Raw genomic sequence first — 26,559 nt, 5'->3', positions numbered from 1 at the left:
GACTGGATTAGGGTGGTTACAGTGGAGATGAAGTTAAATGGAAGGATGTGAGAGATTTTTAGGAGACAGAAATGGGGGCGGGGAGTTTGGATGGATGAAAGATAGGATTTGAGAGAGAAAATCACAAGTTGTTTTCAGATAATGTTGAGTTTGAAATGCCTGTGAGAAAGCCAAGTGGAAATGTGCAGAGGGAGTATGCATGATGGGAGAATGGAGAAAATTTGAAATAACCCTTGCTGAGAATGAACGGGAGAACAAACTTACTGATGAATCATTTCCTGCTGTTCCTTTTGCCTGAAACTTTCCCTCCCAGATTCTTTACTTTGAGGCTTTTCTTGTTCAAATCTCAGTTCAGATAAAACTCCAAGAGTCTTCCCAAACCATCTACATTAAAGTAGAACCCCTCTTCCCCACAACAGCTTTCTGATCATCATTCTGCTTTATTTTCTTCTTAACATTTATCACTGGCTGAAACAATCTTGTTAATTTGGTTTTCTTAAGAGAAATATCTATTCAAATCCTTTACTCATTTTTAAGTTACATTGTCTTTATTGTTGAATTATAAGAGTTCTTCTTAGAAGAGTTCTTCATATATTCTTCATACATATCATATGTATGATTTGTAAATATTTTCTTACATTTTGTGGGTTTTTTTAAGATTTTATTTATTTATTTGACAGAGAGAGATCACAAGTAGGCAGAGAGGCAGGCAGAGAGAGGAAGGGAAGCAGACTCCCCGCTGAGCAGAGAGCCCAATGCGGGACTCAATCCCAGGACCTTGAGATCATGACCTGACCCGAAGGCAGAGGCTTAACCCACTGAGCCACCCAGGTGCCCCTGTTTTTTTTTTTTTTTTTTTACTTTCTTGATAGTGTCCTTTGAAAAGCATAATTTTTTTTTTTTAAGTTTGATGTTCAATTTATTTTTCTTTTGTTGCTTGTGCTTTGATGTCCTAAGAAACCATTGTATAATCCACGGTCACGAGGAATTACACCTGTGTTTTCTTCTAAGAGTTTCATAATTTTAGTTTATTATTAATAGTTTAATGGTTTTATATGGTATAGGATGGGGGTCCAATTTTATTCTTCTGCACAGGGATATATCCAGTTGTCTCAGTACTCTTTGTTAGAAAGATTATTCTTTTCCCCATTGGATAGTCTTGGCTTCCTTGTCAATCAATTGACCATAGCTGTATGAGTTTATTTCTAGACTTTCAATGCTGTTTCATTGTTCTAATTACTGTCTTTGTTACTGTAGCTTTTTATTATTCTTGTACTAAGAATTGTGAGTCCTCCAACTTTGTTGTTGTTTTCTTGAAGATTGTTTTGGCTATTTGGGTATCAGCTTATCAGTTTCTGTAAAAAAAGACCGTTGGGATTTTAATAGGGATTATATGAAATCCGTAAGTCAGTTTGGGGAATAGTGCCATTGTGACAAGATCAAGTCTTCCACTCCATCAATATGAGATGTCTTTCCATTTACTTAGGTCTTCTTGGGTTTCCTTCAACAGTGCTTTGCAGTTTTCATTGTACAAGCCTTGTACTTCTAAAAATTAAATTTATTACTAAGTATTTAAATTCTTTTTGACATTATAAATGAAATTGTTTTTTCATTCCACTTTTAAATTTTTTTGTTCTAAGAATATAGAAACATGGTTGATTTTGGGGGCACTTGGGTGGTACAAGTATCTGACTCTTGGTTTCATTTCAGGTTGTGATCTCTCTGAGGATTGTGGGATCGAGTCTTGAGTTGGGCTCTGTGCTCAACCCAGCATCTGCTTAAGACTCTCTTTCCGGGGCGCCTGGGTGGCTCAGTGGGTTAAAGCCTCTGCCTTTGGCTCAGGTCATGATCCCAGGGTCCTGGGATCCAGCCCCGCATCGGGCTCTCTGCTCAGCGGGGAGCCTGCTTCCTCCTCTCTATCTGCCTGCCTCTCCATCTGCTTGTGATCTCTGTCTCTCAAATAAATAAATAAATAAATAAATAAATAAATAAATAAATCTTTAAGACTCCCTTTCCCTCTCTCTCCCTCCACCCCACTCTCTTCTGTCTCTTTCTCAACTAAATAAATAAATCTTTAAAAAAAAAAAAAGGAAACACAATTACATATATTGGTCTTGTAGTCTAATTTATATATTGACCAATATATAAGACCAATTTATATATTGGTCTTGTAGTCTATAAACTTGCTGAACTCATTTATTACCTCTAATAGTGTTTTGGTGGATCCTTTAGGATTTTCTATATATATGTTCTTCATCTCAAATAATTTTATTTCTTCCTTTCCAATCTGAATGTCTTTTATTTCTTTTTCTTACCTAATTTTCCCAGCTAGAACCTCTAGTACAGTGTTGAATAGGAGTGATGAGAGAGGACATCCTTGTCTTGTTCCTGCTCTTAGGTGTAAAGGTGTAAAGCTTTTAGTCTGATACCAGTAAGTATGATACTAGCTGTGGGTTTTTATAGATGTCCTTCTATGAAATAGAATAGTTACCTTCTATTCCTTGAGTGGTTTTATCCTGAAAGAATGTTGGATTTTGTTAAGTGCTTTTCCTGTTTTTGAGGTGATCATGTCATTTTTGTTCCTTGTTTTAATAATATAATATATTGATTGATTTTCATGTGTTGACTCAACCTTGCATTCCAAGAATAAATTCCACTTGGTCATTGTCTTAGTATGTTTGGATTGCTATAACAAAAATACCATGCACTGGGTAGCTTATAAACAACAGAAATTATTTCTCACAGTTTTGGAGGCAAGATCAAGGTGCTGGTAGATTCAGTGTCTGTGGTGAGGACCTTCTTAGATGATGATCATTTCACTGTAATCTCATATGGTGGAAGGGGCAAGGGAGCTCTCTTAGGTCTTTTTTTAATAAGGCACTAATCCCATTCATGAGGGCTGTTCCAAAGGCTCCACCTCATGATACCATCATCTTGAGGGTTAAGATTTCAACATACAAATTTGAAAGGGGGAGGGTACACACATTTAGAGCATAATAATTTAGCTGTATAATCCTATTTACATGTTGGCAGATTTGGTTTGCTAGTATTCTGCTGAGGATTTTTGCATCTTAATTCACAGTAGATGTTGGTCTTTTCTTGTGATACTTTTGTCTGGTTTTGGTACCAGAATAATACTTGCCTCATAGAGAAAGTTGGGAAGTCTTTCTTCTTTTAAAATTTTGGAAGAGAATGAAAAGTTGTTGTTAATTCTTTAAACTTTGATAGAATTTATCGGTGAAGCCACCTGGGCCTAGGCTTTTCTTTGTGAAAAGTTTTTTTCATTACTAATTCAATCTCTTTACTTCTTGGAGGCCTATTCAGATTTTTTTTGTCTTCTTTAGTCAGTTGTGACAGTTTGTTCTTGAATTTGTCTGTCGCATCTAGATTATTTAATTTGTTATTCATCATGTTACCTTAGCTTTCCTTTTGTTTCTGTAAGGTTGTTAGTAATGTCTTTCCTCTTTTATTCCTGATTTTACTAATTTGACTCCTCCTTTTTCCTTGGTTAGTAAAGCTAAAGTTTTGTCCATTTTGTTGATCTTTTTCAAGGAACCAGCCTTTGGTTTCATTAAGTTTTTTATGTTTTTCTATTTTCTATTTTCATTTATTTTTGCTTACACTTTTATAGCCTTTATTATTTCCTTCCTTTGCTTGCTTTAGGTTTAATTGCCCTACTTTGTGTACTTAAGGTGTCAAGTTAGGTTATTGATTTCAGATCTTTTACAGTTATAAATGCTTTCACTATCTCCTGAAAGTTTTGGTATGTTGTTTCCATTTTCAGATCGCAGATGTTTTCTAATTTCCCTTCTGATTTTTTTTTCTTTGACCCATTAGTTATTTAGGAGTATGTCACTTAATTCCCACATTTTGAATTTCCCAAATTTCCCTTTGTTAACTGAGCTCTGCTTTTAACACATCATGATTAAAGAACATATTTTGTAGTATTCCCATCCTTTCAAATTTATTGAGCCTTGTTTTATGGCCTAATATTTGGTCTGTCCTGGAGAGCATTCCATGTGCTCTTAAAAAGAGGAGTTTCCTTTTTTTTTTTTTTTTTTTAAAGACTGATTGATTTAGAGTAATTCTGCACCAAATATGGGGCTTGAACTCATAATCCCAAGATCACGCTCTTTTGACTGAGCCAGCTAGGTGGCCTGCAAGCAGGTTCCTTTTTTTTTTTTTTTTTAAAGATTTTATTTATTTGTCAGAGAGAGAGAGAGAGAGAGAGCGAGCACAGGCAGACAGAGTGGCAGGCAGAGGCAGAGGGAGAAGCAGGCTCCCCACAGAACAAGGAGCCCGATGCGGGACTCGATCCCAGGACCCCGGGATCATGACCTGAGCCGAAGGCAGCGGCTCAACCAACTGAGCCACCCAGGCGTCCCAATCCTTTTAAAGCTGCAATGTGTTGCATGCATTGCATAGTCCACTGGCTATTATGTAGATAAATGGCTAAACTTAGCTAAAAGGGAGGCTGGGAATGTAATATCCAACAGGAGAACCATGTGTTCAGTTAAGACTTGGGGGTGGAGGATTTTATTATGGAAAGGAAGAAGAGAGGAGAATGGATATTGGGGGACAAACAGTCTATTACAGGCAGCATTATATTGTATTTGTGGTAATTTACTTCGAAATCTTTTTTTTTTAAGATTTTATTTATTTATTTTACAGAGAGAGAGAGATCACAAGTAGGCAGAGAGGCAGAGAGAGGAGGAAGCAGGCTCCCTGCTGAGCAGAGAGCCTGATGCGGGGCTCGATCCCAGGACCCTGGGATAATGACCTGAGCTTAAGGCAGAGGCTTTAACCCACTGAGCCACCCAGGCACCCCTACTTTGAAACCTTAATATGAATTGTAATCTGAATCCATACCTTGGGGTTAGCTAATTAGCCTAGGATTATTAAAAATAATTTTTAAAGATTTATTTTGAGAGAGAGAGAGAAGGTGCGCGCAGAGAGAGAGGGAGAGAGAATCTCAAGTCTACTCAGTGCTGAGCAAGGAGCGTGGCAGGGGCCTCTGTATCACCACCCTGAAATCATGACCTTAGCCTGTCAAAAGTTGGACACTTAACTGATTGTGCCACCCAGGTGCCCCTTAAAAATAATTTTTGATTGCATGGCTTATTGTAACAGGCCCCACTGCACTTGTGTTAATAAATACGAGAAACCAGCAAATGCAACCACAAAACCCAAAAATTTTTGCTAGTCCTCTAGCCCCTTAGGGAGTAGAACATCAGCTGTATATCTCCCCACTTCATGGGGGAGTCCTCATCTAGCCTAAAAGACTGTAGCATCCATTTCAGAGTGATCCTTTCTTGAGGTGCTTGACTTCGTACCTGGAGGCAGAAAGAGGGAACTCATCTAAATTATAGGTCTTCAGCTTTTTTTTTTAAAGATTCTATTTATTTGAGAGAGAGCACATGTGAGCACATGAGTCAGGGGGAGGAGCAGAGGGGGAGGAAGAAGCAGACTCCCCACTGAACAGGGAGCCTGATTGTTGGGGGGCGGGAGAGGGGAGCCTCGATCCCAGGACCCTGAGATCACAACCTGAGCCGAAGGCAGACGTTTATCCGACTGAGCCACCCAGGCGCCCCTCATCTAAGTAATAGGTTGTATGACTATTCCAACCTGTTAAAAATTTGTTGTAAGGCTCATAACATTGGTAAAATAACATCTGGAAGGAAGATTACTGGAGTGGAGTTATCTGCCCTGCCTTTTTGGATTAGCAGAAGCTACTTGTATTCATTAAAACAAAACAAAACAAAACAAAAAAAACCCTGATATTCAGTGAGTTGCATTTGCTTAGGCAGGTTTGCCTCAGGTGAGGGTGTAGCTGGACACTGGCAGCTAGGACTCCCCACCTCTTACGTCTCATCTCACTGTGTAGGCTTTCTTTCCTTCTTTTTCATGTAGAAGGCACATGTCTCATGGCAACTTTATCTCAGAGCTTCAGGAACAGATAGGAAGAGCTCTTCTTCAGCTCCAGGAGAAAAACGTCCTGGGAAAGGACTCTGTTCTGCCTTGTGGGGTAGTGGGTCCCATGACACCACCCCTTCAGCACTCACTGTACTTGGGGGACATAATCACACCGGCTTCCCTTTAGGTGCATATTAGAACTGAGTAGAGAGAGAATGAGAGGACCCTGTGCCATTGTGGCAGAGGATGCCAGGCTAACAGCAGATTTTGGTCTGGGGAATGATTTGCAGGGCAGCCATTACAAATTGTGCCTGCTGTGTCAAACTCTGCTACATTTTACATATGTAATATTGAAAATTACTTGATCTCCCTGGTGTCACTTTCATCTTTAATATATGAGTAATTCTTACCATGCCAAGTATTTCGAGGTTTACTGTATCTAAAGTGCTTGTCACACAGAGGACATCGGTGAGAATGTACTGATGGTGCTGCGATTGCAGATGTCACCATCATTCTTTTGCTCAAGTCCTTATATATAACAGTGTTACTCTTCTAAAACACACCTTTTGAGAATGTAATTACCCTCCTAAAAAATCCTCAGTAGCTCTCCTTTAACCATTGAATAAAATTTGATTTTCTTAACAACTCAGTATTTTTTTCAGTTCTTCAGAATCTGGTTCCCATATCTCCTTTTCAGCCTCGTCTCTCTTCATGTTCCTTTTTGTACTCTGTGCTTGGGTCTGTAAATATACTCTCCTATGAATGGTTTGTGTGTAGAGTTTTCTGTACCTGTGCTTTGGCTGGTGGTGTTCCCTTGGATTGGAATGCCCTCTTCTTCCTGCCTCCCCTCTTTTCTTATTAGAACCTTTTTTTTTTTTAAGTCCCAAGTTTTTATTGAAACTTGAAACCTGGTCACTTCAGTATTGTCTTCCCTGATCCTTTTCCACAGCAGAGGGCCTTTTGTAGCTCATGGCACTTTGTGCCTATAATCATATAATTTATTTTTCATTGTATTATAGCGGTTTACATGCTAGTCTTCTTTTTTTCTTTAAGGACATTTTTAAAGAATATAGGATGGTTTTGTGGGATGTTCCACATTCTGGCCTTGTCTGATTGTTTCCTAGTTATATTTGTTTTAATTATTTTCAATTCTTTCAGTGTTTTATAATTCATAACCCTAATAATAGTACCATCACTGGGATCTGTCTTACTCTTTTCCTGCTCACTATAACCATATTTTTAAAAGTGAAAGAGGAATTAAGGATGAGTATGTTGGTTCTTACCTTGATTTGTATTCTAACTCTCATTGGATATTTTCAGTCGTAATTACTATTTTTATGTATGCCTTCACACTTTTGAAGATAAGTCTAGAGTATAGTAAAGGGCTATTAAATGCTTAGGGAATGCTTTTGTTAATTGTGTTTTTGCTAACTGTATTGCTAGTAGAGAACTCCTATGACTGTGCTTGCTAGTGAGAGTTTTTTTTTTTTTTTAAAGATTTTATTTATTCATTTGACAGAGAGATCACAAGTAGGCAGAGAGGCAGGCGGGTTGGGGGGGAAGCAGGCTCCCTGCTGAGCAGAGAGCCCAATGTGGAGCTTGATTCCAGGACCCTGAGATTGTGACCCAAGCGGAAGGCTTGGTGAGAATTTTTTAATAAAATGTATGAATCCTTGTTTTTTTTTTTTAAGATTTTTATTTATTTATTTATTTGACAGATCACAAGTAGGCAGAGAGGCAGGCAGAGAGAGAGAGGAGGAAGCAGGCTTCCTGCTGAACAGAGAGCCCGATGCAGGACTCGATCCCAGGACCCTGAGATCATGACCTGAGCCGAAGACAGAGGCTTTAACCCACTGAGCCACCCAGACGCCCCAAATCCTTGTATTTTTAAGTGGAATAAAGAAGACTGTCTCCTGTCTCTTAAAAATCATTTTTTAAAAATCATTTTTGAACATGAATTCCTGTGGCTCAGTACTTTATTAAAGAATCAACTTTGATTTATCATTATAATATTGTTAACATTCATAAGTTTAAGAGTCAGTGAAAAAATAGCATAGGCTATATTCTTAGAAAATACTGTAGGCAATGAAAGGGATAGGCAGATCTCTTTTTTTTTTTTAAAGATTTTTATTTATTCATGGACAGAGATCACAAGTAGGCAGAGCAGCAGGCAGAGAGAGGTGGAGGAGGAAGCAGGCTCTCCGCTGAGCAGAGAGCCCGACGTGGGCTGAGATCATGACCTGAGCCGAAGGCAGAGGCCCAACCCTCTGAGCCACCCAGGCGTCCCGGGATAGGCAGATCTTAACATATAGACATAAAAATATCCCCAAGAAATATTTGTTTTCTTTTCAGTTTTATTGAGTTATAATTAATTATAACATCATATATGTTTAAAGTGTACAGTGTGATGATTTGATAAATATATATATTGCAAAATGATAACCACAGTAGGTTAGTTAACATAATCCTTTTTTTTTGTGGTGAGAATTTTTAAGATCTATTCTATTAGTAACTTTTGGGTATACTGTACAGTATTGTTAACTATAGAAAATGCTGTACATTAAGTCCTCTATAATCATAACTCAAAGTTTGCCTGTGATGTATAGTACATTGGATATAAGGCATCAGTGGCATCCCTCAAAAGTGGGACAATTTTCTTTAAAATATAATTTCATGATGTTGGCTTATTTTACTTCTTTCTTGCTTAGGGGAGTACAGAAAAATATCAGTTGTTGAGGTACTAAATATTTTTAAACTTCGATTATATTTCAGGATTCATTTTATTTTATTACACATGACTAAATTTAATTTTAGGAATATTTACTAAATATCAACATAAGGTTTATTATGCAGAACATAGCCTTTCCTCAGCCCAGTCTAGTAAGGGAGCACCATTTTAGTAGTCAATATTTTTTGAGCATCTAATATGCACCAGACACTATTCTGAAGTGTAAGAATTCCTACTTCCTAGGGAATAGGCAGTCTTGTGGATGAACCAGACAAGTAAATTAGCCATTACAGCACAGGATGGTACGTGCCATGATGAGAACATACAGGAGACTCTGAGAGAGGAATGGGAATCCAAATCATGGTAAGGTAAGGTGTTAATGAGTGACAGCAAGACAAAATCAGGGTCAGGGACATTCCAAGCTGAGGAACACTGGATGAGAAATCTCAGAGGCAAAAAATGTGACATATTTGGGCACTTGAAAAGAGGTAAAGCAATGTTTCTCAAAATGTGGCCCTCCATCTGCCTGAGTCATAATCAACTGGGGGTGAATCTTAAAACTTCTGGGTGATTCTTAGCCCTCTAGGTAATTCTCAAACTCTCTGAAATATGAGAAACACTGTGCTAGAGTTAAGGGGCATGAGGAAGAATTAAAATTAGTGTAATAAACATACTATATTAAAGGCACACAAAATTCTATGATTAGGTTTATTTGTGTAATTATAAAAGGCTTTCATTTTATTTTTTTAGAGTTGACATTCAGTATTAGTTTCAGGTGTACAACATAGTGATTCAACATGTATATACATTACTCAGTGCTCATCACAATAAGTATAGATATCATCTCTTACCATACAAAGTTATTACAGTATTATTGACAATGTTCTCTATGCTGTACTTTTCATCCCCATGACTTAAATTATTTTGTAACTGGAAGCTTGTATCTCTTAATCCCCTTTACTTATTTTTCCTATCCCCCCCAATCTCCTCTGCTCTGGCAACTACCAGTTCTCTGTATTTTTGAGTCTGTTTCTGTTTCATTTTTTAGATTCCACATATAAATAAAATCATAGGTATTTATCTTTCTCTGACTTATTTCACTTAACAATATACCCCGTAGGTCTATCCATGTTGTCACAAATGGCAAGATTTCATTCTTTGTTATGGCCAAGTAATATTCCACTGTGTGTATATATGTGTGTATACACACACACTGTATCTTCTTTACCCATTCATCTGCTGATGTACTTAGGCTGGTTTCATTTCTTGGCTTCTGTACATAATGCAATAAATATAGGGGTGCATGTATCTTTTCTAATTAGTGTTTCCATTTTCTTTGGGTAAATACCCAGAAGTAGAATTACTGGATCATATGGTATTTGGATTTTTAATTTTTTCAGGATGTTTTCGGTAGTGGCTGCACCAGTTTACATTTCCACCAACAGTGCACCAATGTCCTCACCACCACTTTAAAACATACTCATTTGAAACCGCTAAATCCTATCTTTTAAGTGATTTGGGAGGTTGGAGGGGGATGGAGGATATGAATAAAGAATGGAGGTATTTACTACTGTAATTTTTTTCTTTATCCCCAGATGATTCTAAATATAGTATATAATTTTTTATTCATTGAATGTTTTTGTTTTCTTTTAGTCCAAGGACAAAATGATGAGAGGCTCTCGCAGAGGATGTGTTAGACTCAGAGTGAGTATTTATTCATTTTTATGAAAACCAATTTTGATGGGAAAAAATATTTTGATGGAATCACGGAGGTCTAAATTTAGTTTTCTCATTTAATTTTTGAGACAGGCAACGAAGGTTCAGAAAAAAAAGATCTCTCCATCTTAACTACTAGCCAGTGCCAAAACCAGGACTAGAATGCCATTCTTTTACTTGCTGTTTTAATGTTGTATCCATGACTTAACGCAGCTGCTGATTTTTTTTTCTTTAACCTCTATTATACAGTCAGGGACCAGGGTTAGAACTTAATGAATTATAGTGTTAGTAGTAGAGCAAATAGTAGGAATAACTGTGAAAAATCCCTACTTAATAGTTGCTTTGCTTTTACTATTCAACACGATTTAATAAGGGTCTATGTAGCAATGATGTCCAACAAATATAATGTGAGCCACATATATAATTTAAAATTTTGTTGTAGTCACATTTAAAAAGTGCCACTTTCCTGATGGTGCACGGGAGAAGAATGAGGCCCAAACAAGTCAGCTGTGAGAGAGAGAGGGAGCAGGGGACGACAGCTGGAAGGACTGTCCCCCGGAACAACTCCTCAATCCCAACTCCTCAGTCCCATATTTATTAGATACAAGATAGCAACAAAGGAGAAGAAAAGAAGGTTATACAACAGCCATGTGTCTAGTAGGTAACAACAAGAAGGAATGTGAGTCAGGTGTTGGTCACATGGTAAATGAGGTAAACAAGAAGAGGAGTAAGGTGTTTCTTGTCCAGCAGCTGGATTTGTAGTTGAGCAAGCTAAAGGGATTACCTTAACAGCAGGCTTTCTCTGAGGCAGGGGAGACTAGGAAAAAGGGAAGCAGGCGGCCTTCCGCCCAGAGCAAGCCATGCATCCCCAGCTGCTCGGCTTCAAGGATGTGTATCATCTCCTCCACCAAAGGCCTGCAGCTAGTACATGTTTTTCTCAAGGTCATCTTTAAGCATGCTTGCATTAAAGTTATAGTTAGTTATAGTTTAAGCAGTATATTATTATTCTGAGGGACAGTTACAAAAAAGGAAAAAGAAACAGGTGAAGTTAATTTTAATGTATTTTGTTTAGGCCAACATATTCCAGAATATTACTATTCAACATGTAACAGTAAAAAATTATTAATGAGATATTTTACCTTTTTTTTTTTTTTTTAAATAGTAAGTCTTCAAAATCCAGTGTGTCTTTTACACTTAATGGCTTCTCTCTGTTCAGATTAGATGCATATCAAGTGCCCAGTAACCACATAAGGCTAAGTAGTGGCTTCCTTACTGGACAGTGCAGGCTTATAGCTTCACACTGTTTTTAATTGCTTGTTCAGGTTCCTTCATTGTCCCGAGTTTCTAAAGGCAAGAAAAAGTGCATGATTGGGGGTATAATTTCTAGTATTCCATTTATCTAAAGATGAGTCTACCTTTATCATAACCATGTAGATCAGCTTTTTGTAGTCTTGTCTTTTTCTGACTTCTGTTGCTTTCTTCTCTGCCATCTTTTTTCTGCATGTTTGCTTTTGAAGATGTGAATATATTTGGTAAACATATTACTGCCTTTATTAACAGTAACAAATTGGCAGAAATGGGAAATAACTGAGAAAGAAACCAAATTATTACTTTTTTCCAATTTATTGAAACTAAAAGAAAAAACCCAAACAGTAAACATTTCTCCTAGACTACCCCCAGCTTCTGGCAATTGACAATCTATGTGATACAGAGTGGGTTTTTTCCTGTTGTTGTTGTTTCAGAGATTAGACAGTATTTGTTTCTCTGTCTGACTTATTTCACCTAGTGTAATGGCCTCACGGTCTTCCTGTTGTCAAATATGACCCAACTTCATTTATTTTTATGGCTGAATAATATTCAGGTATGTGTGTGTGCATGGGTGTAAGCATACCCATACACACACACACAGATAGATATATAAAGAAATAGATATAATATAATTTCTTTATCCATTCATCCATCACTGGATACTTAAGTAGTTTCCATATCTTTGCTACTGTAAAAATTGCAGCAGTGAACATGGGGGCACATATATCTTTTTGAATTAGTGTTTTCATTCTCTTCAGATAGATACATACAATTATAATTGCTGGGTCATATGGTAGTTTTTTTAATTTTGGAGGAACCTCCACACTGTGTTTCTGTAGCAGCCACACCAGTTTACATTTCTACCAACACTGCATGAGTTGTTTTTTCCACATCTTCACCAACACTTGTTATTTTCTTGGCCTTTTTTTTTTTTTTAGTTGCTTCATAAAAACAATTACGATGTTTACCTTCATTTTCTTTCTTTTTTTTAATGGTAAAATTGGTATATAACATTATTAGTTTCAGGTGTATGATACAATTTGGTATTTATATACACTACAAAGTGATCATAGTAATTCTAGTTACTATTAATCACCATACAGTTGACTTATCCACCCCTTTTGTACCTTCCATCCCTCTTCCACTCTTATGACCAATCTGTTCTCCATATCCATGAGTTTGGTTTGTTCATTTGTTTTTCTTTGAATAAATATCCGGAAGTGGAATAGCTGGATAATATATATGATAGTTCTGTTTAATTTTTTTGAGGAGCCTCCATATTGTTTTCCATAGTGGCTGCACCAGTTTACATTCTCAACAACAGTATATAAGATTTCCTTTTCTGCACATTCTCTCCAGCACTTGTTATTTCTTACTTTTTGAGATGTGAGATGCTGTCTCATGGTTTTCATTTGCATTTTCCTGATAATTGGTGATGTTGAACATCTTTTCCTGTGCCTATTGGCCATCTACATGGCTCCATTAGAAAAATGTCTGTTTGATCTTCTGCCCATTTTTTAAATTGGGTTGTTTGGAGTTTTTTGCTATTTAGTATGTGGGTTCTTTATATATTTTGGATATTAACTTAGCTGGATATGTGATTTGCAGATATTTTCTTCTGTTCAGTAAGTTGTCTTCTCATTTTGTTGTTGATGTCCTTTGCTGTGCAGAAGAGTTTAGTTTGATGTTATCCCACTTGTTTATTTTTGCTTTTGTTGCCTTTGTTTTTGGAGACAGAACAATGTCAAGGAGCTTACCGCTTATGTTTTCTCTGAGTTTTATGGTTTCAGGTCTTGTGCTCAAGTCTTTAATCCATTTTGAGTTAATTTTTGGGTATGCTGTAAGATAATGTTCTACTTTCATTCTTTTGCATTTGGTTGTCCAGTTTTCCCAGCACCATTTATTGAAGAGATTGTTCTTTCTTATTATATGTTCTTGGCTCCTTTGTCATAAATTAACTGACCATATGTGTGTGGGTTTATTTCTGGCTTCTCTATTCCATTTCATAGGTCGATGTGTTTGAAAAATCACCACAGGTTAAGGGTTCAATTCTACAAGGCTGCTCTCCACCCCTTACTTCAGATACCATTTGCAAGCCCCAGGCTATTACCTGTGTTCTGACGGACCAGCTACAAATTGGAGGTTCCAACAGTCTCCTCCTCAAGTTCAATTCATTTGCTAGAGCAACTCACAGAACTCAGGGAAACATGTTTACCAGTTTACTAAAGGATATGATAAAGGATGTGAATCAACAGCCAGATGAAGAGATATTAAACAAGATTGGGGGAAAGGGTATGGAACTTCCATGCCCTCTCTAGGAATGCCACTCTCCCCACCCCATCTCTGTGTATTCACTAACCTAGAACCTCTCTAAACCCAGTCCTTTCCAGTTTTTATGGAAGCTTCAATGCAGAGTCATGATTGACTAAGTCTTTGGCCATTAGCTGATTCAGCCTCCAGCCTCTCTCCTCACCTGTGGTTGGAGGTGGGGAGGACTAAAAGTTCCAACTTTAACCACATGGTCTCTCCTCCTGGCAAACAGCTGCCATCCCTCCCTCTGTCCCACTTCCAAAAAATTTTTATTTATTTGAGTGAGAGCATGCTTGTGCAAGTGGAGGGAGGGGCAGATGGAAAGGGAGAAGAAAGCTCTCTGCTGAGCAGGGAGCTGGATGCAGGGTTTGATCCCAGGACCCTGAGATCGTGACCTGCGCCAAAGGCAGATGCTTAACCAGCTGAGCCACCCAGGCACCCCAACCAGCTCCCATCCTTAGGCAGTTCCCAAAAGTTGCTCCATTTACATAATAAAAGACTTTAATCACTCTCAACACCTGAGAAATTCCAAAGGTTTTTGGGAGCTTTGACCCAGAAAGTGTAGGTGAAGATGAAATATATATAAGAAACATATGTTGGTCTTCTGAATAACCAAATATGTATTTCTTATAAATCACAATGTTACACGTTGATTTCTAGTTTTGTACCATTGTGGTCAGAGAAGATGCTTCGTATTATTTTAGTCTTCTTAAATGTATAGACTTCTTTTGTGGTCTAATATGATCTATCCTGGAGAGTGTTGCATGTTCTCTTGAGAAGAATTTGTATTCTGCTTCTGAATGGAATGTTCTGTATTTATCTATTAAGTCCATTTGGTCTAATGTGTCTTTTAAAGCCAGTGTTTTCCATATTGATTTTCGTCCTGGATGATCTATCCATTGATGAAAGTGGGTTTTGAAGTCCCCCGCTATTATTGTAGTGCTATCAGTGTCTCCGTTCAGGTCTGTTAGTATTTGCTTCATATATTTGGTTCTCCTGTGTTGGGTGCATAAATGTTTACAAATGTTATGGCCTATTGTTGAATTAACCCCTTTATCAGTATGTAATACTTTTCTTTGTCTTTTATTACAATTTTTGTTTTAAGGTCCATTTTGTCTGATGTAAGGGTAGCTATACCAGTTTTCTTTTGGTTTCCATTTATACAGAGTATCTTTTCCACCCCTTCACTTTCAGTCTGTGTGTGTCTGTTGATCTGAAATAAGTTTCTTTCATGTGACATATAAAGGAGTCTAGTTTTATTTATCCATCCAGCTACTCATTGTCTTTTGATTGAAGAATTTAGTTCATTGACATTTGAAGTAATTATTGATAAGTATGTATTTATTGCCATTTTGTTCATTGTTTTCTGGGGGTTTTTGTAGTTCTTTCTGTTGGTTTTTCTTTTCTTGCTCTCTACCCTTGTAGTTTCTTTTTTTTTTTTTTTTTTTGGTCAGAGAGAACGGGAGAGAGAGCGAGCACAGGCAGACAGAATGGCAGGCAGAGGCAGAGGGAGAAGCAGGCTCCTGCCGAGCAAGGAGCCCGATGCGGGACTCGATCCCAGGACGCCGGGATCATGACCTGAGCCGAAGGGAGCTGCTTAACCAACTGAGCCACCCAGGCGTCCCTACCCTTGTAGTTTCATGTCTTTCTTTAGTATTATGTTTAGATTCCTTTCTCATTATAGGTTTTTGCTTTGTGGTTTCCATGAGGTTCACATATTACAACCTTTATATATAGCAGTGTATTTTAAGTTGATAGCAACTTATATTTGAATGCTTTGTAAAAACTATATTTATCCCCCACCTAGTTTTGTGTTTTTGATGTCATATTTTACATCTTTTTATTTTGTGTGTCCCTTAACTAATTTTGGTAATTACAGTTTTACTACTTTTGTCTTTTAACCTTTAAAATAGCTATAAAAGTGGTTAATCCATTACCTTTACTATGTGGTAGCCTTATGCATGTGATTTCTACTTCCACATGTTTTCTTATTAGTGCCTTTTCTTTTCAGCTTAAAGATGTCACTTTAATAATGCTTAAAAGGCCAGTTTAGTGACGACCTCCTCTATCTTTAACTTGTCCGGAAAACTCTCCTTCACTTTTGAATGATAACTTTGCAGGGTACAGTTCTTAGTTGGAAGTTTTTTCTTTCAGCACTTCAAATACAACATTTCACTCCCTTGTGATGTGAAGTTTCTGTTGAAAATCAGCTAATGATCTTATGTAGGTTCTCTTGTATATCACAAGGATTTTTTTTAGGATCCTCTCTTTAACTCCTTACATTTTATTTCATTTATATATATATAAATATTTTTTAAAGATTTTATTTATTATTTATTTGACAGAGATCACAAGTAGGCAGAGAGGAAGGGAAGCAGGCTCCCTGCTGAGCAGAGAGCCTGATGTGGGGATCATGAGCTGAAGGCAGAGGCCCTAACCCACTGAGCCACCCAGGTGCCCCAAGGTCTTTTTTTAAAGAGGAAATTATCATGTGTAACTGTAGACTCAGTATGTTTATGGGAGGAGATGAGTTCAGGATCTTCCTACCTTGCCGTCTGAAACTGGAACCCAAAGACCCAAATCTAATGGAAAAATTCTCATGCTGAGATAGAAGTATGGTGAATTTGCAGGATGGAAATGAGACAGGCTTATTTTGAGCAGATGTTGTATATGTGATAGCATATAGATTTTTAAAAATTCAGCTTATTATACTGTTTACTGTTTTTTTTTTTTTCCTTGGTTTCTCTTTTGTTGTCTTGGTTTTATTGCTTTTCTAAGCATTTGTTACTGACCTTAGTCACCACCCGGTCTGGCATTAACTGGTTTCTTGGCTTGAGATAGCTAAGTAGGGCGAACTTGGCAGAGCTGTATTGAGATTGCTTATCAGTTGAATTCAGTCTGGGTTTGGGCCGCTGTCTCATTGTTACATTTAAGCTCTATTTTCTTTTTTTCCCCTTTTTTCTTCCCTTTTCTTTCTTTTTTAAAGATTTTATTTATTTGGTGGAACGACAGAGATAGTGGCAGTGATAGTGAGAGAGAGCTTGAGTGGGGAGGAGAGGAAGAAGCAGGCTCCCTACTGAGCAGGGAGCCCAATACGGGGCTCAATTCTAGGACAATGGGATCATGACCTGAACCAAAGGCAGATGCTTAAACTGACTTGAGCAACTCAGGCGCCTCTATTTTTTTCTTTTAATATAACTTAATTATTAACCCTTGTGACTTACCATCCAGGTTAAGAAATAGGTTAAAAGAAATAGAATTTTGGCAGCTACCCTGGAAGCCTCTTTATGTGCCTCATTTAATTACAGGCCCCTCCCTGTCTCTTAAATTAACCGCTATTGAATAGTAATCACTTCTTGAATTTATATTCCTAAATTCTGTATTTTGTCTTGCCCTTCTTTTTAACTTGATACCTCTTGTTTGTAATTTATGTATTGAAGAATCCAATAGGACCTTTAGGAGTTTTCCATACACTGATTACATACAGCTGTAATTCTGCATACTCTTCTGCCCTCTGCTTTTCTTGCAAATTGGCAACTGGATGCAGAGAGTAGATAAGACTCAGGTTTCATCCCTTTGGTAAGGCTATAGGTGATGGTGTGTTCTTTTATCAGGAGGTACATAATATTTGGCTTTTGCTCCTTATTGATACTAGCAGCTACTGATGCTCAGTACCTAGCTTCATCGGCTTATCTGGGGGTTGCAAAATTATGATATTTCATCATTTAGTTCTAATTTTTTAAGATTTTATTTATTTATTTGACAGAGAGAGCACAAGCAGGCAGAGAGGCAGGCAGAGAGAGAGGAGGAAGCAGGCTCCCTGCTGAGCAGAGAGCCCGATGCGATGCGGGGCTGGATCCCAGGACTCTGAGATCATGACCTGAGCCGAAGGCAGCGGCTTAACCCACTGAGCCACCCAGGCGCCCCATAGTTCTAATTTTTATCAGAAATATTTTATAAGGAGTTCTCTTCATGAATTTAGTCACCCAGTGCTGCAGATCAAATAAACAGGATAAGTGCTTGATTATTTCGTTTCACTTACCCAGTTTTTAAGATAAAGAATTTACTTAAAACAACACTGATTTTATAAATATCCAAAAAAAATTGAAACAGACTCAAATAGATACTTGTGCACCCATGTTCATAGCAGCATTACTCACAGTAGCCTAGAATTAGAAGCAACTCAGTCTTTATTCAGTGGATAAATGGATAAGCAAAGGGAGGTATATACATACAATGGGATATTACTTAGTTTTAAAAAGGAAAGAAATTTAGACACATGCTACAACATGGATGAATATTGAGGGCATTATGCTAAGTGAAATAAACCAGTCACAAAAAGATAAATACTGTATGATTCTACTTACATGAGGTACCTAAAGCAGTCAAATTCATGGACAATAGTAGTTTCCAGGGGTTGGAGGGAAGAGAGATTGGGGAGTTAGTGTTTTATTTTGTTTTTAAAGATTTAATTTATTTATTTGACAGAGAAAGAACACAAGCAGGGGGAGTGGGACGGGGAGGAGCAGGCCCCCTACTGAGCAGGGAGCCCAATATGGGACTCGATCCCAGGACCCCGAGATCACGACCCAAGCCAAAGGCAGACCCCCAACGACTGAGCCACCCAGGTGTCCCGGGAGTTAGTGTTTAATGGGTACATAGTTTTAGTTTGGGAAGATTAAAAAGTTCTGGAGATGGACATTGATGATGGTTGCACAATGGCATGAATGTACTTAATGCCACGAAATTGAACACTTAAAAATGTTTAAATGGTAAATCTTATATTACCACAATTAAAAATCCTCTGGGGCCTGGTGGGGGGAGGTGGAGGGAGTGGGGAGAAACACTTTTACCTGTTTATTATCTCAGAGTTCTGTAGACCAGATATTTCAAAAGCATTCTCTGCTTAAGGTTTCCCAAGGCTGAAATCAAGGTATTGACTGGGCTGGGTTCTTACCTGGAGGCTCTGAGAAGAATCTAAGGGAGAATCTGTTCCAAGGTCTTTCAGGTTATTGGCAGAATTCAGTTGCATGTGACTCTGGGACTGAGGTTCTTGTTTTCTTGCTAGCTGTCAGCTGGGTTCTTTGTTTCTGAAAGCTGCCCATATTGTCACGTGACCCCTCCCATCTTCAAGGCAACAGGGCAGGTGCATTCAATCTTTCTGTTGCTTTGAATCTAACTTCCCATTCTGCTACCAGCTGTAGAAAACACTGCCACTTCTTTTACGAGACAGGATCTCCGCTGCCACTCCTTTTAAAGGGCCTCCTGTGATTAGCCACCAGATAATCTCCCTTTTGCCCTGATCACTCCAGTGATAACTCATTCTGTAATATAATCACTTCAGAGATATCTCATCCTATTCATAGGTTTCTAACCACACCAAAAGGGAAAGACATTATAACATTATATAGGGGCAAGGGTCATTTAGGGTTTTTTTTTTGTTTTGTTTTGTTTTTAGAATTCTGCTTACCATGCAGCATGATGGAGAAGAACCAGACATACCTGTGTTTGAATCTTATTTTTGCCCTTGTTGACTGGAAGAGGGAAGTTACCTGTAAGCTTCCTGAGTTTGAGTTTTCTCTTGAAAGTGGGGATTATAATACCCTTGAAGAACTTTGTGAGGATTGGGCACCTGGTACATAGATGGAAGCTGTTAATTAGTTGTGTGTGTATCTGTGTCTGTTTTAAGAATCTCTATGGTATTTTCAAAAAGTTGGACTGCCATTTAGCTTCCCTGTTAATCATTAGGAGAGTTTGTTTATAATTAGGTTCCCAGGTCCTACTCTCTTAGATACACTGTTTCAGAATAGGGTCTAGAACCTATTTTTTAAAACATTTTGTTTTGTGATTTTGTTGAGCAGCTAAGTTTGGGACCACTAGTGTAGTAGAAAGAATCAGAGACCTGGGGTGGAATCTCACTCAGCTGTACCCCTTAACTGATTCTGTGCCATTGGGCAAATTTCTTAACCTCTGTGAAGATAACCTGTAACTTGCAGGTTGTTATGAGACTTAGCAATTACCTATGTACAGGGTTTGGCACATAGTTACATATCTAATTGATGATGATGATGATGTGATGGTGATAGGTAATGCATTTATTATCTAGATTCCAAGTGAACTTAATGAGCTATCATTGATGTGTGCCACCGATCTCTCCCCACTTCATCCATCCCAGACTGTCCACACTGTACTTCTCTGTTCCCTCATTGTGTTTCTTCATTCCTCATGCTTCTGATATCCTGATATCAGAAATTCTTTTTTTTTTCTTACATCAGAAATTCTATGCCCATATCTGGTAAGCTCATCTTCTAGAGACTTTTCAAATGTGCCTTCTTCTGTGTAGCATTCCTGATCCATATCCTTTTTTTTTTTTTAAAGGGAGATACTTTTTTTTTTTTTTAAGATTTTGTTTGTTTATTTGACAGAGGTCACAAGTGGGATGGGGGGGAGGAGAGCGGGCTCCCTGCTTGCTGAGCAGAGAGCCCGTTGTGGGGCTCGATCCCAGGACCCTGGGATCAGGACCTGAGCCGAAGGCAGAGGCTTAACCCACTGAGCCACCCAGGTGCCCCTGATCTACATCCTTTTAACAGACTTTGTCCTTCTCTTATCATTTCAGCATTTGCTACATATGTCAATGAAAGCACGTATTGCACGGTATTACATATTTTTTCTCTTTTTCCTACCCAGATAGTGAGTTCCCATCCACTGTCACAGTGCCTGGTACATAGTAAGTAGGTACTCAAAAAAATGCTTATTGTTGATTTTGTATATTTATAAAAATAACAGTTATGGAATTTGCCTTTACTATAGTTTACATAGAAAAGAACTATGGAAGTTATCTTAAACACAGAATGAGCCAGTGGTGTGGTATGATTTCTGGCAAAAGCAAGGGGTGCCAGGCTGGCTCTGTCGGTAGAGCATGCGCCTCTTGATCTCTGGGTTGTGAATTCAAGTCCCAAGGTGGGTGTGGAGCCTACTTAAAAACAAAGCAGAACACATAATGTGGCTTTAGACTACGTAAAAGAATAAAGAATAGAGAAAGGAATCAGTAGTTACTGAGGAAGCTCTTTGGATCAAGCACTGTGCTGGATGATTTTCACATGTAAATTTCTATGATAATTCTGTTCAGTAAATGGCGTTAGGAGGAGACAGACTCAAGCTACTTTTAGTAACTTACCAAGGTCATGATGTAAATACTGCATCTGGTACTGAATTTGTGTCTGTCTCGTTACAAAACTCTTGTTTAATCCTTACTGTTAACCAAGCTTCTCTATTATTTTTGATTTATAGGAGTTAATTTAGACATTCCCAGCTTGTTACAAGGTAGTGGAGGAAAGCAGAACAGTGAAAAACCATTTCCTTCCCAGTATTTTTATGGTCTTTGACTATATTGGTGGCAAAGTGTATGCCACTAGGTGGTGCCCTCGCCTTAATAGAAAAGTAGAAGGTTGGGTGAGACCTGGGGTCTAATTTCACCCCCCTGACACCTGCTCCTTCCCATATTAGCCAAAATAAAACATTGATATTTCTAGGAAAAATCTGCAAAAGGGAGATGTAGCAGTATTAAAAAGGTGGTATGTAATACAGACAAACAAGTAGCCATGTATGAAATGGAATTCAAGTCCAGATTCTGCTGCTTACTAGCTTTGTGTCTTCAGGCAACTCAGCTATTTAGCTTTGAGTCCTATTTTCTGGAACGAGCATCATATTGTTTACTCATAGAATTATGAATATCAAATTATTTGATGTAATAAAAAGTATTCCAACACAACGTTTGGGACTTAGGTTCTTAATGACTGGTGGTTAGTGTTATAATTAATTGATAAAATGAATCTCAGATTCAGAAGAATTCTGTAGGGCCTTAGGAATCACCAAAGTAGGGTGATTTATACTCAACAAAGTATTTATGCTGAATGTATTGTGCGTTTTCAAAAACTGTTAATCCACATGTGACTTCAAGTAACAATTTTTACCCAGCCCAGTGAAGTGAGTACTCCACTTACAGTAGTGCTGGTCATCAGAGTTGACTGATTTTCCCTGAGGGATACATCATCTGTTCTCTTTTCTTTTAGTCCGTCATAGAGAGGTCAGCAGTGTATTATCATGGATTATTAATAGTTCTAGCACTGGCTTTTTTTTGGTAGTGCCTTATTTCATTGACTGTACATTATTTTTTTCAAATGGTAACATCTCAGGCTTTGGGATTCATCTTACATTGCCATCTTAGAGTGGATGCAAAAAGGTATTTTTAGGTTAATGTGTAAGTTCAAGAATGTCTTCACTTTTGGGGGTACCTGGCTGGCTCGGTTGGTAGAGGGTGCAACTCTTTATCCTGGGTTTTGAGTTCAAGCCATTGCTGGGTACAGAGGCTACTTAAAAATAAAATCTTAAAAAAAAAAAAAAAAAGAATGTCTTCACTTTTGTCCCCTTAGATCTGCATCCTGTAAGAACCTCTGTCTATTGTTTTGTTATTTCATTATGAAAAATCACTCTATTGATTTCTGCCTTTAAATTCAATAGCTTTTTTGCAAGCATCATCTCCATGAATTTGACACTGAAAATGTCCTCCTTTGGGCAAGATGTAAACTTCTGCTTAATATCTGTGATTGGTACATAGATACCACTTTATTACATTTTCTGAATGTGTATAATATAATTATAAATTAAAAATAAGGTGATGAAATGTTAGCGAAGAAATGTTGGCCAAAAGAAAGCTTGGAAACAGTATTAATATGAGACCTAATAGACTTTAAGAAAAAATATTTGTTACAGAAAAAGAATGAAAAAAAACGCAGTATCACATTGATAACATTCTTTATCAACAGTGGTGTAAATTAGAAATCTCTTAATGAAACAGTAGCCACTCACTGCTTTACACACATACTTCTAAATAATTCATTGGTGAATGTAGATTTCATGATGGAAATTATGAAATATTTAAACCTGAATAATAATGAAGGGACCACATGTTAAAACTGCATCTAAGGCAATCTATGATTTATTATCTTAAGTTAGTATAAAACAGAGATCGAAAATGAATGAACTAAGCATTAGATTTAAAAATTAGAAAATAATGAAGTAACAAGAAAATAACAAAGGAAATTTTTAGGCCAGAGTCCTTTATTAATGTGGATGTCAAGGGGTGCCCGGGTAGCTCAGTCAGTTGGGGTCTGCCTTCGGCTCGGGTCATTATCGCAGGGTCCTGGGATTGAGCCCCAAGTTAGGCTTCCTGCTCAGCAGGGGAGTCTGCTTCTCCCTCTCCCTCTGCCCCTACCTCCCTGCTCATGCCCTCTGCCCTGCTTGCTTGCTCTCTCAAATAAACAAATCTTATACATAGAGAGTTGTCAAAATCCTAAACAAAATACAGCAAACCACACCCAGTAATGTATAAACAAAAGGTATTACCACCAAATGGAATTTATTCTGGGAATACTAGGATGCTAATTTTAAAGTTGAAGTTATTTACATATTAATAGATCAAAGGAGGAAAAACTCTATGAGCATTTGAATAAATGCAGAAGAAGCAGTGACTAAAATGAAACATGCCATAAAAATCAAGCAAGCTAGGAATAAAAGAATAGTCTTAATCTGGTGAGGGGTATTGGCTACAATGCTACCAGTGATAATAGTGAAAAAGTAGAAGCATTCTCTTTAAAATCCACAGCAAACAGGTGGCTGCTTTTGCTGCATCTTTAAATATTGTACTCTGGAGGGCCCAGTGAATGCTGTAAGACAAAAGACAGAGAAAAAGGTTTGGAAGGAAGAATCAAAATGACTATTTGCCAATGATGTTTCTGTAACTGTACCATAGGTCCTGGCAAACATGTAACATGAGAATGAGGAAAAAATTCAAGGAAAAGGATTGGAAGGGAAGAATAAACATTATTGGTATTTGCAGGTATGATGTCTGTAGAAAAAAAAATCATGGGGCACCTGGATGGCTCAGTAAGCTGAGTGTCCAACTCTTGATTTTGTTTTGTTTGTTTGTTTTTAAAGATTTTCTTTATTTGAGAGAGCAAGAGCACAAAGGGAGAGTGAAAGGGAGAAGCCGATTCCCTGCTGAGCAGGGAGCCTGATGTCGGACTCCTTCCCGGGACCCTGAGATCATGACCTGAGCTGAAGGTAGATCCTTAACCGACTGAACCACTCAGGTGCCCTGCAAGTCTTGATTTGGGCTCATGTCATGATCTCAGAGTCCTGGATCAAGCCCTATGTCTGTTCTGTGCCCAGTAGGGAGTTTGCTTAAAGATTCTCTCCCTCTCTTTCTGCTCTTCCCCTGCTTGTCCTCTTCACGTGTGCTCTCTCTCTCTCTCAAATAAATAAATCTTTAGAAAAAAATTCACAAGAATCTACAGAAAAACTATTTAAATGACTAACCTTCAGCAAAGTTATTGGATATGAAATCAATATGCAGAAAACATAGCATTCCTCATATGACCCGCAGACAGTTAGGAAAATTTTATTAAAAAAGTATTTATAATAGGGGTACCTGGGTGGCTCAGTTGGTGAAGCGTCTGCCTTTGGCCTAGGTCATGGGTTTAGGGATCCAGCACTGCCTCAGGCTCCTGCTCAGCAGGAAGCCTGCTTCTCCCTCTACCACTTCCCCTGCTTGTGTTCCTTCTCTTCACTGTCTCTCTCTGTCAAATAAATAAATAAAATCTTTTAAAAATGTTCATAATAAGAACTGTACATTATTAGGAATATGTATTACAAGAGAAATGCACTCCTTTGATGGAGGAAAATTGTAAGACATCATTGCAAGACTAAAGGAAGATCTGAACATTGAAAAAGCTCTATACTGTTCCTGCTTGTTAGACTCTATCATGTATATGCTTATTTCCTTTAAATCTGTAAAGACATTTGATTCAGTCAAAACCACAAGTAGGCTTATCAAAAAACTTGGTAAGGTGATTCTGAAAGTCATTTAAAATGGTAAAGAGGCAAGAAAAAAAATTGAAGAATAAAGAGTTGGGGGACTTGCCATTCCAGATGTTAAGGCTTTTTATGAAACTGTGGTAATTAAAATGATAGGGTCTTAGTGTATGGGGAGAGGATTTGATCAGTGGCACAGAAGAGAAGTAGAACCACACAACTATGGGAGTTGAGAATATGACAGCATTGTAAGTCAGACATTGTCACTCAGTAAATGAAGCTGGGTCATATGGAAAAAATAAAATTTACTTCTTACCTCATGCTATATGCAAAAATTTCCAGAAGGATTAAAGGTATAAAATGAAAGTTCATTTTTATAAGAATTGTATAGAAGAAAGTCTTAATGATGTCAAGACAGAATAGGATGTTTTAAAGCACAAACCATGATAGAAGAGCTTCATACATTTGACAGCATTCGAATTTTAAAAACTTTGAACACTACCACCAACCAAAAGACACCACAATTAAAGAGAAAAATAGCCCATGGACAGGAGAGAAGATATTTACATTGCATAGAACTGACAAAGGATTAATATCCAGAATATATAAAGAAATCCTACAAATGGATAAAAAAGATAAAACCCAAAGAACACATACAAAAGACAAAAAGAATGCCCCAAAAGATAAAAGAATACCCCAAAAGAAAATGTACAAAGGATATGCACACTCAATTTATGTAAGAGGAAATAAGATCTTGGCAATAAATGTGACCAGGTTCTTATTCTCAGTGATAACAGAAAATGCAAATTAAAACTTCAGGAATATAGTATTTTTGTGATGTTGCCAAGAATTTATAAAGTCTGATTATACTTAGTGTTGGCTAGTGACTAGGGGGTATAGGAACTCTGCTGAATCAATACGGTGCTGGTTGGGACATAAATCAGTGCAGCCACTTAGGAGAGCCAGTTTGGAGTATTTAGTAAAGTTGAAAGGATGCCCAGCTCCACAGAAGAGTGGAATTCTATTCCATTTCAGAGCATATGCTTGACAGTTTCTTACAGAAGTGTTACCAGGAGACATACAGTGATGGTTATTGCTGGATTATTGGAATAGGAAAAATTAAAAATAACCTAAATGTTCTGCATAGGAGAAGTGATACATTGTGGTATACTTATATAATGGAATACTACATAGCAGGTAAAATGTATATATATATTCTCAAAATGGATTGTGTATGTACCTACATACGTTCTCAGCATGGAAAATATGTATGTATATATGTATAAAGATGTATGTATATGTATGTATTATTTAAAATGAACAAATCTCAGTATTGAGTGAAAAAAAATTGTTTGCTGTTCTATTACTATTACCTAGAATAAAATACTTGCTGAATCAATGAATGATGTTAAAGTAGGTTCTCCATGCAGCAGCATCCTTGGTAAGCAGGCTAAACCTCAAGCTTTCCTCCTTCCCTCCATTTTGTTGACTCCTCTTTTTTTTTCCTCTAGGTGATGTGCTCTTCCAGGGCAGAGATATATTTTATTCCTATTTACATTCCCTGGCTATTAATGTTCCTGGCTTAGAATAGGCATTTAATAAATGTGTAGAAGTAATTAGTGAATATTGCTTATTATAATAATGCAGTGTTAAGAGAGGGCTTTGAATCAGGAATTGTAAGACCTCAATTCTCCTGCTTTTTAGGTTGCAGT

At 37.6% G+C, this 26,559-nt stretch overlaps 1 protein-coding gene across 5 annotated transcripts in view; it reads left to right on the top strand.

The window, feature by feature from the left end:
• OSBPL9 (oxysterol binding protein like 9) overlaps positions 1 to 26,559 on the top strand; it is a 177,945-nt gene that overhangs the window by 22,783 nt on the left and 128,603 nt on the right. For all 5 annotated transcript variants that reach the window (XM_047727123.1, XM_047727125.1, XM_047727126.1 and 2 more), the window contains exon 2: positions 10,295 to 10,345. In XM_047727123.1, the coding sequence (XP_047583079.1) occupies positions 10,295 to 10,345 (51 nt within the window). The remainder of the gene's footprint in view (positions 1 to 10,294; positions 10,346 to 26,559) is intronic.

This window comes from Lutra lutra, chromosome 4, assembly GCF_902655055.1.
Source record: "Lutra lutra chromosome 4, mLutLut1.2, whole genome shotgun sequence".
Taxonomy (NCBI): Eukaryota; Metazoa; Chordata; class Mammalia; order Carnivora; family Mustelidae; genus Lutra; species Lutra lutra.
The sequence above is the reverse complement of the archived record's forward strand: the minus strand, read 5'-3'. Positions and strand labels throughout refer to the sequence as shown.